The following is a 15,513-nucleotide window of genomic DNA, read 5'->3' as shown; positions in this document are numbered from 1 at the left end:
GGGAGGGTAGGAGGGAGGGAGATGCAAGAGGGAAGAGATATGGGGATATATGTATTACTGATTCACTTTGTTATAAAGCAGAAACTAACACACCACTGTAAAGCAATTAGACTCCAATAAAGACGTTAAAACAAACAAACAAAAAACAACCACTGAACCTTCTTATTTACCAGAGTTTCTAATCATTTACTGTCAGTCAGGGTTTGGAGAATTTCTAAGTCATAGAAAGCTGTGAATTTGGTCCACTACGAAGAACTGTTTGTACTGAAAGCAACTTGGAATATAAATAACTGAAACGCATTAAGTTAGAAACAACCCCAGTGTTATTACCAACAGCTTAATATTCTAACAAAATAAAGGTGTTTTTCTTACCAAGATGTAAAAATTACAAGAACTGCTCTGAAACCACAGCGAGTCCCTTTACTACAGGAACAGGTGAGAGAAGAGGCTCCTGCCTGTGTTCTTCCCTGGTGACAAGGATGTAGATGGGATTCAAGCTCCCCTTCCTGTCACTGTCCATCTGAGGTCACAATGAACCGCAGACACTGCTGTCTGCTTATCACATTAGTTTTCAGGGGAGTTACTAAGCTTTCTCGGGGAACCACTTCCTCTGATGTTATCTTTTATACTCAATAACAAAATTCCATTTATTCACTAAACAAGTATGTATTAAGCACTCAGTCCATATTCCAGAAGCTGGGATAGAGCAATGAACAAAGTACATAAGACGGTCAGTAACACTCAGACCTCCTGTTCAGGAAATAGAGCAGCCTGCTAGGGAAGGCTGTAAAAAGCCAAGCACTGAATTCTCTGCAGAGCCTCTCTAAGGCACACACACAAGACAAATTCTGGTGGCTGAAATAACAGCAGAGTGGACCCCGAAAGATATAGTACTTCAATTTTAAGTTAGTGAAAAATAATGATTCACTTAAAAAAAAAAGATTACAAAAAATTTTTGAGATAACCTCTATGAAGTGAGGTGCCCGTCTGCCTTTCTGGTGACACAGGTCAACACAGTTCGACAGACAATCCAGCATGCCTGACATATTACCATATGAGAAGATTTTAATGAGCCAAAGTCCTGGAATGCAATCTTCAGGCTCCTTGATGTGACAATTTTTTTTTTTTTTTGGCGGTACGCGGGCCTCTCACTGTTATGGCCTCTCCCGTTGCGGAGCACAGGCTCCGGACGCGCAGGCTCAGCGGCCATGGCTCATGGGCCCAGCCGCTCCGCGGCACGTGGGATCCTCCCGGACCGGGGTACGAACCCGTTTCCCCTGCATCGGCAGGCGGACTCTCAACCACTGCACCACCAGGGAAGCCCTGATGTGATAATTTGATCAAAGCAAGACTTATCTCCACAGAGGTTGGTCTAAGTTCATGTCAGGAAATGAAAATGCCAGCTTTTGCTGGGTTACATTTTCAGAAAAGGGGCACCACAGTGGATGCAAAAGCAGGGAGTGCTTCTAGCAGCGGCATCCTTTCTATGGTCCTGCCACCGCCCCTGCCTCCTGGGAAGAGACTTGTAGCCTTTGAGCCAAGGGCTCAGGGCAAGGTGTTGAGAGCTGGCAGCAGGGGCCTGAGGTGCTGGGAAATTTAATTAGCACATGTGAAACTAAAAGGGCCTACAGCTGAAAGCCACTCCAGACGTGTGAAGAATTGGGATTGATTTTTGAGAACTCCCATCTCTCAAGAATGAACAAGTGTGGGGAGAGATGAGCTGCTTAGTTTTTTTGTTTGTTAAAAGGTATTTTTTCAAGTCTTTTGCTGGTAAGGCTTCCAAAGTTTTAGCTAATAAACTTTCTCCTTTAATAAAAGAAAGATCTTTCTTCATCTGCCCAGAGCAAGGACCTGCTTAACCATGAAGAAAACTAGTACATGGATCTGCAGGGGACCAAATGTTATTTTGTAACAGAAATTTTATAACTCAGAAAAAGACTTTTAAAAGCTTCCATGAAATCCTGTGCAGCCCAAAAGCAAGCACAGAGCAGAGATTAGAAATGGACCTGAGGCGCCTGCACTCCAAGGGCTCACAGCCTTGGCGCAGAAGCCATAGATACAAAGACTTCCTGAAATCACCATAACGGGAGTCACCGTGCAGGACGGCAACCAGCAGATTTAGAGCAGGCTTTTCGTAGGAGGGATTTGGGCTGCATCTTGGAAGATGAACGGCATTTTCAGAAATGAAATAAGGGGAAGAGCATTTGGGGCAGAATTAAGTAGATGAACAAAGGCATAAAAAGCGTGTTTGGAGAGAGCAGAGTGGGCAGAAATGTGACTGATATACATGGAGGTCGTGGTGGGAAGACCCGTGTTGTGGAAAGGCAGAAGGAACCCAAATCCTCTCAGACTAAGGATTGGACTTTATCTGAAGGTGAATTATGGGGAAAATCAAGGGCAGCTGTCGAGCAGAAGCATGCCTTAGAAAACTAACTGACAGGAGCATGCAGGATGAACTGATGACAGGAAGCAGCCGCCAGGCTCATGTGAGACATGAAAACTCAGCACTTGGGCAGAGAGGCATAAAAGCAACACGGGTGGCAAGCAAGGGACAGGAGGGACATCGCAGAGGCAGAGCACTGGGATCTGGCTCCTGATCAGATCCTGGGGGATGGCAGGGGCCAGGGCAAGGGTGCTCAGATGATGCTACATTTCAAGCCCAAGGAAGAAACATGATTGTAAGATGGGAAAGAAGGAGATGAATAAGTAGAATACACTAGAGCTACAATGAAAAAGAATAGTTAAAGATGGATTCAACACACTCAACAGAAAAAGACTGTAAATAATTTAAAGATAATTGTTCTTCATTTTGGACTACAGGCTATCAACTTAAAAAAAGAGATACTTTAAGTGTCTTAAAGTGGCAGCTGAAGGGGGAGAGTCAGAGGATCCTGCATAACCCTGATGCTAACTTGGGAGAAAATTTAGCCAAAGGTAACATTTACTATTTATACGGCTTTCAACTTGCTTTTAAATTTTCTGTCTTTCCAGAGTTTATGGATCCTCCCCATCCCTTTTAATGACCACACTTGCTATAGTATATGGATGTGCACAACTAGCCTCCTTGTGAAGGGCAGTGAGTGGTAAGAGGAAAAATGCATCTGTTGCCTAGCAGCAGGAAAAGGCATCATGTAGCCCTGTAGCTCATTTCCTCTGCGGTACTTTTTCTGACTAAGACTGTGTTGGAAGAGGTGCAGAAACAGAGAACGCAGCTGCCCACCCTGGCATGTCCATCTACTTGTTGTTTTTTTGTCTTGCAGCCAGCACCTGCTATTCCGACAGGCAGGCTATTTGCTTTTAAGTGCATAAACTGCCAATTATTCCTTGATGCTTGTTTGACGCTTAAACAGAACCATGAACATGAGGGGCCACCATGACCTAGACCCTGCACAGAGCTCCCCAGGGAGAGGCAGGGTCAAGGTACATTGCCCACAGTTACAGTAAGTATAAAAAAACCTGCCTCATGGAAAAAATCATAAAGTAGCTCAGGTACAGACAATTATTACATTTAGGTTCAACACACCTCAAACTCCAGATAGTGATCTTTGAGTTTGTACTCATCTACCTCCTTGGCTTTAACCTTCTTGTCAGGTGGGTAGGAGCGGTGCTCGGCTAGCTCTGTGGTGATCTGCCTCAGCTTGCTCTCGTGAGATTTCAGCTGTTCCTCCTGCAGGAAAGTATTAAGCCATTTAGCATCCAGAAAAATCAATAAACAACTGTAGCACACTTTAAAAAATCCCTTATGATGAATGACGTTAATTCATCAAAACAGTCCAACATGCCTCTGCTGCCACATCTTACCAACTTTCTCAGGCCAGGGTCCACGTGTACCTTCGAAAAACAGCAACCAAGGCCAAGGCCAGCCCCCCTAACCAGGCCTCTGGTCACAAAACCAAATGCTTTCATAGCCCTGCGTCAGGAGTAACTGCCACGGAGTTGAGACCAGGCCTCCTGAGAGATACTCAAGCAGGCAAGGCACCGGCTGCAGAGTCAAGCACCCATCCTGAGGGCTGCACAATTTGGCTTCTCCATTTCACGTCCTCAGCAGTGTTGTCCTGTCTGTCACTACAGAAGAAGACCTACCTGCATATTTTTTTTTCCTTTTTGAGACAAGCAATGCCATCAAGAAATAATTATTCTGAAAGCTGCTATTCTAAAAAATGTAGTGACCTATGCTTTTCCCTCCAAAATAGTAGAGGTTCTGACTTCCCTCAGCCTCAAATTTTACTGAAGGATATTTAAGTTGTTTTCAGGTTTCTCTGGGCTGCTATAAATGATGTTACATTCTTATGCATGTTGCCTAGTGAATATGAGCAAGAATTTCCCTATAGCATACAGGCACATCTCGTTTCATCACACTTAGCAGATAATGTGTTTTTTACAAACTGAAGGTCTGTGGAAATCCTGTGTCAAGCAAGTCTATCGATGCCATTTTTCTAACATTTGCTCACTTTGTGTCTTTGTGCCACATTTGGTAATTCTCATAATATTTCAAACTTGTTCATTATGATTATATTTGTTATGGTGGTCTATGATCAGTGATCTTTGATGTTACTACTACAACTCACTGAAGGCTCAGATGATGGTTAGCATTTTTTAGCAATAAAGCATTTCTTCACTAATGTATATAGTTTTTCTAGACAGAATGCTATTGCACACTTAGTAGACTGGGGTACAGTATAAACATAACTTTTATATGCACTGAGAAACCAAAAAAATCTGTGTGACTTTCTTTATTGAGATATTGATTTCATTGCAGTGGTCTGAAACTGAACCCACAATGTCTCTGAAGTCTGCCTGTGATCATCAAGAACTGAAATTTCTGGATTTTAGAAAATGTATATCTTTAAAATGACGCTAAACTGTTTTCCAAAGTGTTTCCACCAGTTTACATTTTCACAATAGGCTTGAAACTTCCCATTTTTCTACATCCTTGCCAAAATTTGCTATCACACTTGCAAATTTTTGCTAATTTTATGGGTATAAAATGATTTGAATTTACATCTTCCTGATTACAAGTGAGGATGAACATCTTTTTGTATGTTTACTGGAATTCCTATTCTGTGAACTGGCTGCTGAAACACTGGACCCATTTTTCTGTTGAGTCCAGATCTGTAAGTACAATGACTCACAGTTTACAGTTTATAGTGTACAGTTTATTCACAGTCAAATAAATGTCTAAATTCAACGTGCAGTGCTTTACTCCAGCTTCATCATCTTCATGAAGCAAGAATCAAGGAGATAATCTCAAAATAGAAGCATTTTAAAATGATGCCTCTTAAATGTCTATTTTCACCACTGAAATAAAAATTCCAAGTGGTTCTTACGGCCATAAATGGATACAGACCACGCAAATTATTTCAATGCTAGAATCCCACCATACAGGAGACACACAGACTTTCCTAACAAAAGTGGATGTGAAAACGGAGAAGGAGGAAGGCAGGAGCCACAAGACGCAACAAGATGTTCTTAGGCTCACGCAATTAAATCTGTAATATCCACCATGAAGAAAGACCAATCAGGAAGCTTGCTGTTCTCCTCCCTTTTGTTTTTGCCCTTAGAATCCATTAGGGAAGCATGCAGACCATTCTCATGGGACAACGCTAACAAAGGGGATTTCACAGAAGGCAGAGAAATACACCTGACAAAGTTCAAAGAAAAGGAACAGAGACAGCAAATGGCATGTACTCGTTTAAACTGTTTTAAATTAGGAAGTCACAGCTTAAGTAGTGGCATTAAAGTAATAGATGCAAGAAAACTACTGTTATATGTCAAGTGATGTACATTGGTAGTACCTGTGATAGCACATATAATGAAATTTTATTCAAAAGGCAAGTTTCAGATGATGTCACTTAATATTTAATTTTTTTCCTACTTATATAATATTTTGACTTTGAAGAAAATTTCATATTTTCCTTTAAAATACCAAACTCTAGAAGAGACCATCAAGATGGAGGAGGAGTAAGACATGGAGATCACCTTCCTCCCCACAAATACATTAGAAATACATCTATATGTGGAACAACTCCTACAGAACACCTACTGAACGCTGGCAGAAGACCTCAGACTTCCCAAAAGCTGTGTGGTTGACAGGGTCTTGGTGCTCCAGCCGGGTGTCAGGCCTGTACCTCTGACGAGGGAGAGCCGAGTTCAGGACATGGTCTACTAGAGACCTCCTGGCTCCACGTAATATCAAACGGTGAAAGCTCTCCCAGAGATCTCCATCTCAACACTAAACCCAGCTGCACTCAACGACCAGCAAGCTCCAGTGCTGGACATCCTATGCCAAACAACTAGCAAGACAGGAACACAACCCCACCCACTAGCAGAGAGGCTGCCTAAAATCACAATAAGGTCACAGACACCCCAAAACACACCACCAGATGGGGTCCTGCCCATAGAAAGACAAGAAGCAGCCTCATCCACCAGAACACAGGCACCAGTCCCCTCCACCCACTGAACCAACCTTACCCACTGGGGGCAGACACCAAAAACAATGGGAACTACAAGCCTGCAGATGGCGAAAAGGAGACCCCAAACACAGTAACTTAAGAAAATTGAGAAGACAGAAAACACAGAGCAGATGAAGGAGCAAGGAAAAAACCCACCAGTCCAAACTACTGAAGAGGAAATAGGCAGTCTACCTCAAAAATAATTCAGAGTAATGATAGTAAAGATGATCCAAAATCTTGGAAATAGAATGGAGAAAATACAAGAAATGTTTAACAAGGACCTAGAGGAACTAAAGAGCAAAAAACCAATGATGAACAGCACAATAAATGAATTTAAAAATTCTCTAGAAGGAATCAACAGCAGAATAACTGAGGTAGAAGAATGGATAAGTGACCTGGAGGATAAAATAGTGGAAATAACTACCAGAGAGAAGAATAAAGAAAAAAGAATTAAAAGAATTGAGGACAGTCTTAGAGACATCTGGGACAAGATTAAATGCACCAACATTTGAATTATAGCAGTCACAGAGGAAGAATAGAAAAACAAAGGGACTGAGTACATATTTGAACAGATTATAGTTGAAAACTTCCCTAATATGGGAAAGGAAATAATCAATCAAGTCCAGGAAGCTCAGAGAGTCCCATACAGGACAAATCCAAGGAGAAACATGCCAAGACACATATTAGTCAAACTATCAAAAATTAAATACAAAGAAAAAATATTAAAAGCAGCAAGGGAAAAACAACAAATAACACACAATGGAATCCCCATAAGGTTAACAACTGATCTTTCAGCAGAAACTCTGCAAGCCAGAAGGGAGTGGCAGGACATATTTAAAGTGATGAAAGGGAAAAACCTACTACCAAGATTACTCTATCCAGCAAGTATCTCATTCAGATTTGACAGAGAAATCAAAACATTTACAGACAAGCAAAAGCTAAGAGAATTCAGCACCTCCAAACCAGCTTTACGACAAATGCCAAAGGAACTTTTCCAAGATCTACAATAACAAACCCAAAACAATTAAGAAGATGGTAATAGGAACATACATATCAATAACTACCTTAAATGTAAATGGATTAAATGCTCCAACCAAAAGAAACAGACTGGCTGAATGGATACAAAAAAAGAGCAGCATATATGCTGCCTACAAGAGACCCACTTCAGACCTAGGGACACATACAGACTGAAAGTGAGGGGATGGAAAAAGATGTTCCATGCAAATGGAAATCAAAAGAAAGCTGGAGTAGCAATTCTCATATCAGACAAAATATACTTTAAAATAAAGACTATTACAAGAGACAAAGAAGGAGACTACATAATGATCAAGGGGTCAATCCAAGAAGAAGATATAAAAATTGTAAATATTTATGCACCCAACATAGGAGCACCTCAGTACATAAGGCAAATGCTAACAGCCATAAAAGGGAAAATTGACAGTAACACAACAATAGTAGGGGACTTTAATACCCCACTTTCATCAATGGACAGATCATCCAAAATGAAAATAAATAAACACAAGCTTTAAATGATACATTAAACAAGATGGACTTAATTGATATTTATAGGACATTGCATCCAAAAACAACAGAATACACTTTCTTCTAAGGTGCTCATGGCACATTTTCCAGGATAGATCATATCTTAGGTCACATATCAAGCCTTGGTAAATTTAAGAAAATTGAAATCGTACCAAGTATCCTTCCAACCACAATGCTATGAGACTAGATATCAATTACAGAAAAAAAAAATCTGTAAAAAATAGAAACACATGGAGGCTAAAGAGTGCATTACTAAATAACCAATAGACCACTGAAGAAATCAAAGAGGAAATCAAAAAATACCTAGAAACAAATGACAATAGAGACACGACGACCCAAAACCTATGGGATGCAGCAAAGGCAGTTCTAAGAGGAAAGTATATAGCAATACAATCCTACCTCAAGAAACAAGAAACATCTCAAATAAACAACCTAACCTTATACCTAAAGCAATTAGAGAAAGAAGAACAAAAAACCCCCAAAGTTAGCAGAAAGAAAGAAGTCATAAAGATCAGACCAGATATAAATGAAAAAGAAATGAAGGAAACGATAGCAAAGATGAATAAAACTAAAAGCTGGTTCTTTGAGAAGATAAACAAAATTGATAAACCATTAGCCAGACTCATCAAGAAAAAAAAGGAGAAGACTCAAATCAATAGAATTAGAAATGAAAAAGGAGAAGTAACAACTGACACTGCAGAAATACAAAGGATCATGAGAGACTACTACAAGCAACTATATGCCAATAAAATGTACAACCTGGGAGAAATGGACAAATTCTTAGAAAAGCACAACCTTCCAGGACTGAACAAGGAAGAAATAGAAAATATAAACAGACCAATCACAAGTACTGAAATTGAGACTGTGATTAAAAATATTCCAACAAACAAAAGCCCAGGATGAGAAGGCTTCACAGGTGAATTCTATCAAACATTTAGAGACGAGCTAACACCTAACCTTCTCAAACTCTTCTAAAATATAGCAGAGAGAGGAACATTCCCAAACTCATTCTACGAGGCCACCATCACCCTGATACCAAAATCAGACAAAGATGTCACAAAGAAAGAAAACTACAGGCCAATATCACTGATGAACATAGATGCAAAAATCCTTAACAAAATACTAGCAAACAGAATACAACAGCACATTAAAAGTATCATACACCATGATCAAGTGGGGTTTATCCCGGGAATGCAAAGGTCCTTCAATATACGCAAATCAGTCAATGTGATATACCACAGTAACAAACTGAAGGATAAAAACCATATGATCATCTCATTAGATGCAGAAAAAGCTTTCAACAAAATTCAACACCCAATTATGATAAAAACCCTCCAAACAATAGGCACAGAGGGAACTTACCTCATTATAATAAAGGCCATATATGACAAAACCACAGCCAACATCGTTCTCAGTGGTGAAAAACTGAAACCATTTGCATTAAGATCAGGAACAAGACAAGGTTGCCCACTCTCACCACTATTATTCAACATAGTTTTCGAAGTTTCAGCCACAGCAATCAGAGAAGAAAAAGAAATGAAAGGAATCCAAATCGGAAAAGAAGAAGTAAAGCTATCACTGTTTGCAGATGACATGATACTATACATAGAGAATCCTAAAGATGCCACCAGAAAACTAGTAGAGCTAATCAATGAATTTGGTAAAGTAGCAGGATACAAAATTAATGCACAGAAATCTCTTGCATTGCTATACACTAATGATGAAAAATCTGAAAGAGAAATTAAGGAAACACTCCCATTTACCACTGCAACAAAAAGAATAAAATACCTAGGAATAAACCTACCTAAGGAGACAAAAGACCTGTATACAGAAAACTATAAGACACTGATGAAAGAAATTAAAGATGATACAAACAGATGGAGAGACATACCAAGTTCGTGGAATGGAAGAATAAACATTGTGTAAATGACTATACTACCCAAAGCAATTTACAGTTTCCATGCAATGCCTGTCAAACTACCACTGGCATATTTCACAGAACTAGAACAAAAACTTTCACAATTTGTATGGAAACACAAAAGACCCTGAATAGCCAGCGCAATTTTGAGAAAGAAAAACAGAGCTGGAGGAATCAGGCTCCCTGACTTCAGACTATACTCCAAAGCTACAGTAATCAAGACAGTATGGTACTGGCACAAAAACAGTAATACAGATATATGGAACAGGATAGAAAGCCCAGAGAGAAACCCACACACATATGGTCACCTTACTTTTGACAAAGGAGGCAAGAATATACAATGGAGAAAATACAGCCTCTTCAATAAGTGGTGCTGGGAAAACTGGACAGCTACATGTAAAAGAATGAAATTAGAACACTCCCTAACACCATACACAAAAATAAACTCCAAATGGATTAAAGACCTAAATGTAAGGCCAGACACTTATAAAAGTCTTAGAGGAAAACATAGCCAGAACACTCTGTGACATAAATCACAGCAAGATCCTTTTTGACCCACCTCCTAGAGAAATGGAAATAATAACAAAAATAAACAAATGGGACCTAATTAAACTTAAAAGCATTTGCACAGCCAAGGAAACCATAAACAAGATGAAAAGACAACCCTCAGAATGGGAGAAAATATTTGCAAATGAAGCAACTGACAAAGGATTAGTCTCCAAAATTTACAAGCAGCTCATGCAGCTCAGTATCAAAAAAACAATCAACTCAATCCAAAAATGGGCAGAAGACCTAAATAGACATTTCTCCAAAGAAGATATACAGATTGCCAACAAACACATGAGAAGATGCTCAACATCACTAATCATTAGAGAGATGCAAATCAAAACTACAATGAGGTATCACCTCACACCAGTCAGAATGGCCATCATCAAAAAAGCTACAAACAATAAATGCTGGAGAAGGTGTGGAGAAAAGGGAACCCTCTTGCACTGTTGGTGGGAATGTAAATGGATACAGTCACTATGGAGAACAGTATGGAGGTTCCTTAAAAAACTAAAAATACAACTACCATACGACCCAGCAATCCCACTACTGGGCATATACCCTGGGAAAACCATAATTGAAAAAGAGTCATGTAACACAACGTTCATTGCAGCTCTATTTACAAAAGCCAGGACATGGAAGCAAGCTAAGTGTCCATCAATAGACGAATGGATAAAGAAGATGTGGCACATATATACAATGGAATATTACTCAGCCATAAAAAGAAACGAAATTTAGTTATTTGTAGTGAGGTGGATGGACCTAGAGTCTGTCATACAGAGTGAAGTAAATCAGAAAGAGAAAAACAAATACCGTATGCTAAAACATATATATGAAATCTTACAAAAAAAAAAAAAAGAAAGGTTCTGAAGAACGTTTCAGGACAAGAATAAAGACACAGAGGTAGAGAATGGACTTGAGGACATGGGGAGGGGCAAGGGTAAGCTGGGATGAAGTGAGAAAGTGGCATGGACATATATACAGTACCAAACGTAAAACAGATAGCTCGTGGGAAGCAGCCACATAGCACAGAAAGATCAGCTGAGTGCTCTGTGATCACCTAGAAGGGTGGGATGGGGAGAGTGGGAGGGAGATGGAAGAGGAAGGAGATATGGGGATATATGTATACGTATAGCTGATTCACTTTGTTATAAAGCAGAAACTAACACACCATTGTAAAGTAATTATATTCCAGTAAAGATGTTACCAAAAAAAACCAAACTCTAATTTCATGAAGAAAGTATTTCTTAGCTGCTTTGGCAATGGGGACAGGCAAGCCAGTGTTCACAGCGTTCACAGATCTCACAGTGAGTCCAGGGCTGAGACAGTGCAAGAGTCTTCCCTTCCGAAGCACAGCCCAACAGTTCAGCTACCAGCCAGGCACAGAAGTCAGCTCTCCATCCTTTTATACCAAGCATAAGACTTAAGGAGGGGAGGAAGGAAGAAGACCAGAGGGAGAGGGCAGAGGGTTGAGGGTTGGTGGGTAGGACACAGCTGTCCGCCTGCACTCTAACTGGACACATACTAGGTTGACAGGTGCTGTGCTGGGTGCTTTTTCCCACTGTGGAATACAGAACCCCAGGAATTCTAAAGTGAAAGAGAACCTGGCCTTCGACCCTCTAACCTGTTCCTCTTGGAGGCCATGGAGATCCAGAAAGGTCAAGTCTTTGCTTGAGGCCCCAGAGGCAAAGGCAGAGGGGCAGCAGCCCCATTCTCCCAACTCTGAGCCTCCAGACAATGGTATAAAATCCAAAGGGCTGCTGAAAACACAAGCTTCAAAACAGTCTGCTCCCTGCTGGATCAGTGCTGACCTGAGCCGTCAAGGCTCTTGGTAAACTCATTGGTTCTCAACTGCCTTTTCTCCCGTGGCTCTTAGACACCCAGTTTTAACAACTAGGTCCTTTCTGCAAACCCCACTCAAAGCCAGAGTTCCCCGGATTCATAGCCGATTCCTCTGCTGCGTGTACAGCACTTACAAGTCTACACCACATGCTCAGTAAAAAACATACCCTGACCCCTGCGGGAATTTCGTCTCCTCTACTGTTTATAAGCTCTCTGGAGGCAGAGCAAGTTCATTTTCCCTTCTCTCAACTCATCCAGTGTCTAGCATGGTGTTGGGCGGGGGAAGGAACGAGAGGCACCGTTCTGCCTTGTAGACATGACCTGCCTAACATCAACTGACCCCTTCAGCTTCCATTAGCTAAGAGCCAAAACCAAGTCTGAGCTATTTTTGTAATGCCCACACACCTCACACAGTACCTGATATATGGGTCTCTCAGGAAACAGGAAGTGACTTACTTTTTAAAAATGGAATAAATTGACTTACTTGTTTAAAAAAAGGGAAGGTAAAGAGGGAGACCTCAGACTGTTTCCTTGTGCTGTTTTAAAGTAGACATGATTTAGAAGGTAATGGCATTTCTAGGAATCTGCTAGGCAATTAACAAGTCAAATTGCTAAATACTGCAGCTTCATCAAACCCAAGCCGCAGGAGTTTAGACTAAAGAACACCTGCCTTCAAGTCAGCCCGAGGGGGGCTATTGCTGAAAGCACCATCAGAAAGATTTTGTTTCATCATTTCAAGTTTAAGACGGTTTTAAAGACCTTAAGCAGTGTTTAGTGAGCTTCAGCATAATAACCTAATTGTTTTATTGAGTATCTAGTATATGTTAACTATTTAATTCAACCCTCTAGTAAATGAATACGAAAGCTGTCTATTCTCAAAGTGTGGTCCAAGTTCATGCCAAGGAGTCTAGACTGCATCTTGTTGGCAATAGTGAGCCAGTTAAGGTTAAGTGACATCAAAGCAATCATGTTTTAGCCAGAACTGTGCAGGCTGGACTGAAGAGAAGCAAGATGAGAGGAAGGGAGATCTCCCGTGGTTCTAGGAAGGGTCTGCCAGAGTTTTCCAAGGCAGGGCATGCGCCCCAGGCAAGGTGATCCACTGGGATGAATTTTTAAAATCAGCACTGAGATATAATTCACACTTGACCACACAAATCACCCATTTGAAATGTACAATTCAGAGTTTTTTAATATATTCACAGGGCTGTGCAACCATCACCACATTTAATTTTATGACATTTTAGATCCCCTAAAAGAGACCCTTTTGGAATAGAATCACACAACACGTTCCTTCTGTGACTGGCTTCTTTCACTTAGCAAGGTTTCCCAGGTTCATCTACACTGTAGGATGTACCAGTGCTTCAGTGTTTTGTGGCTGAATAAAGTCCCGTTGTATGGATATATCACGTTTTGTTCATCCACTTATCAGCTGATGGCCATATCTACCTTTGGCCGTTTGAATAATGCTGCTGTGAACATTCATGTAAAAATTTTTATGTGAATGTATATTTTCATTCTCTTGTTATCAAAGTGGGGTGAAATTACTGGGTCACATGCTAACTCTATGTTTAATCATTTGATAAACCACCGAAGTGTTTTCCAAAGAAGCTGCTTCATTTTATATTCCTATCAGCAATATATGAGAGTTCTAATTTCTCCATAACCTCACCAATATATTATTTTTCATAAAAATTTTAAAAAACTTACAGCCATCCTAATGGTATCTCATGGTTCTGGTTTGTATTCCCCTAATGACTAATGATGTTCAGCACTTTTTCATGTTATATTGGTAGTAAGACATGTAATATATTTTATTTAAAAAATACACATATTGAAGGATATCTGCTCAAATATTTAGTGTTGACAAGGTAAATGACCAAAAAATTAGGATACCAGTGATCTGAGTACAAGATAATAAGAGTCTGAATTAAGAGATGTGGGTAGGATATGAAAGATGTGTAGGAAGTAGAAGTGACAGGACTGAAAGTATGACATTGAGTGGGGTGGGAAGGGTGTGGTTCTGGCCAGTGAGGGACACACTCTTGAGAATGCCTTCATCCTCTGAAAGCTCTGCTCCTAACGTCTGCCTGTGGAGAGGGGCGTTGAGAGGGCGAGTCAGCCGGTTGACCCTGGAGCTGGACCTGGGCACCAGGAGGCTCCTCACCCAGCCCCCGCCCTCGGAATGTGCATTCCGCTTGCCTTCCCCGTGCTAGGAGCTGCCCAAGGACGCGGCCTTGAGACAGTAAGGTGGTGTTAGGACCATCTGGACAGCCTACCTGACTGGAACCCACTTAAGGATGCTTATAAACTTTAAGATCCTGGAGGCGGGTGCAGAGATCCGCTGTGTCTCAGATGCCCAAGACAAGCCTCGCAAGTTCCCTTGCTTATTAAGCCTGCCACCTACCAGTCCGGGGTGGCTGCCTCTTTCTTCGGTCTCTCCTTGCCCTCCTCATATGGGGCCAGTTTGTGAACCAACATTGCCCCACTCACCTTGTCCTTAGCACTACTGCCATGTGGTCAAAGCACAGGATAGCACGAGGGTGAGAAGCAAACACAGAATCTCCTGTTTGCGACTGGGTTAATCACAAGGCTGGCCCTCAGTAGTTAGCATTTAGTGATCATCCACTGAGTCAGACTTCTACAGAACAGTGGTTGGAATTCAAAGCAGAAAACAGGACAAGATACCTGAGGAAATGACACTGTCATGAGGTACAGGTCTCCAGAGAAGTAGTGAAACGGAGGCAGGTTTTGTCACAGGGCAGGGTCTCTGGTCTGCACTGCGTAAGGCAGGACACCGGTGTGTCTCAGAAACACACATATTCCCCGGGACCCTGGCCCAGACCTGATCAATCGAGGCGGGGGGCCGGGGGATGAGAAATGTGCGCTTTAAATAAGTCCCCAGATAATTCTTATGCACATTAATGTCTGAAAACGACTACTTTGATGAGTAGAAAAGGAGGTCCAGTAGATCTTGAAGACGGCCAACCATGAAATCCTAAGTTTGGAGTGCTACACCAGAAGGAGAAACAAAACTTACATTTTCATACTAGTCTCTCTACCTGCGACAGAGGAAGAAAAATGTGCCCTGGGAACATGGTCATGAAAAACAACTAGAAGAAGGCAGCTCTTCCCACACAGCAGAGTTGCTCAGAAAGAACCATGATACTCTGACAATAATCAATTCCAATAACGACGGCTAATATGGTTTGGAGA

General features: G+C 41.1%; 1 protein-coding gene across 10 annotated transcripts in view; it reads right to left on the bottom strand.

The window, feature by feature from the left end:
• Positions 1–15,513, bottom strand: part of PSD3 (pleckstrin and Sec7 domain containing 3) — a gene marked incomplete at both ends in the record, with an annotated part of 558,422 nt that overhangs the window by 16,964 nt on the left and 525,945 nt on the right. For all 10 annotated transcript variants that reach the window (XM_082680187.1, XM_082680189.1, XM_082680194.1 and 7 more), the window contains one exon: positions 3,524–3,667. In XM_082680187.1, coding sequence (XP_082536313.1) covers positions 3,524–3,667 — 144 coding nt within the window. The remainder of the gene's footprint in view (positions 1–3,523; positions 3,668–15,513) is intronic.

Source organism: Grampus griseus (assembly GCF_964374135.1).
Source record: "Grampus griseus genome assembly, chromosome: 21".
Classification (NCBI taxonomy): Eukaryota; Metazoa; Chordata; class Mammalia; order Artiodactyla; family Delphinidae; genus Grampus; species Grampus griseus.
The sequence above is the reverse complement of the archived record's forward strand: the minus strand, read 5'-3'. Positions and strand labels throughout refer to the sequence as shown.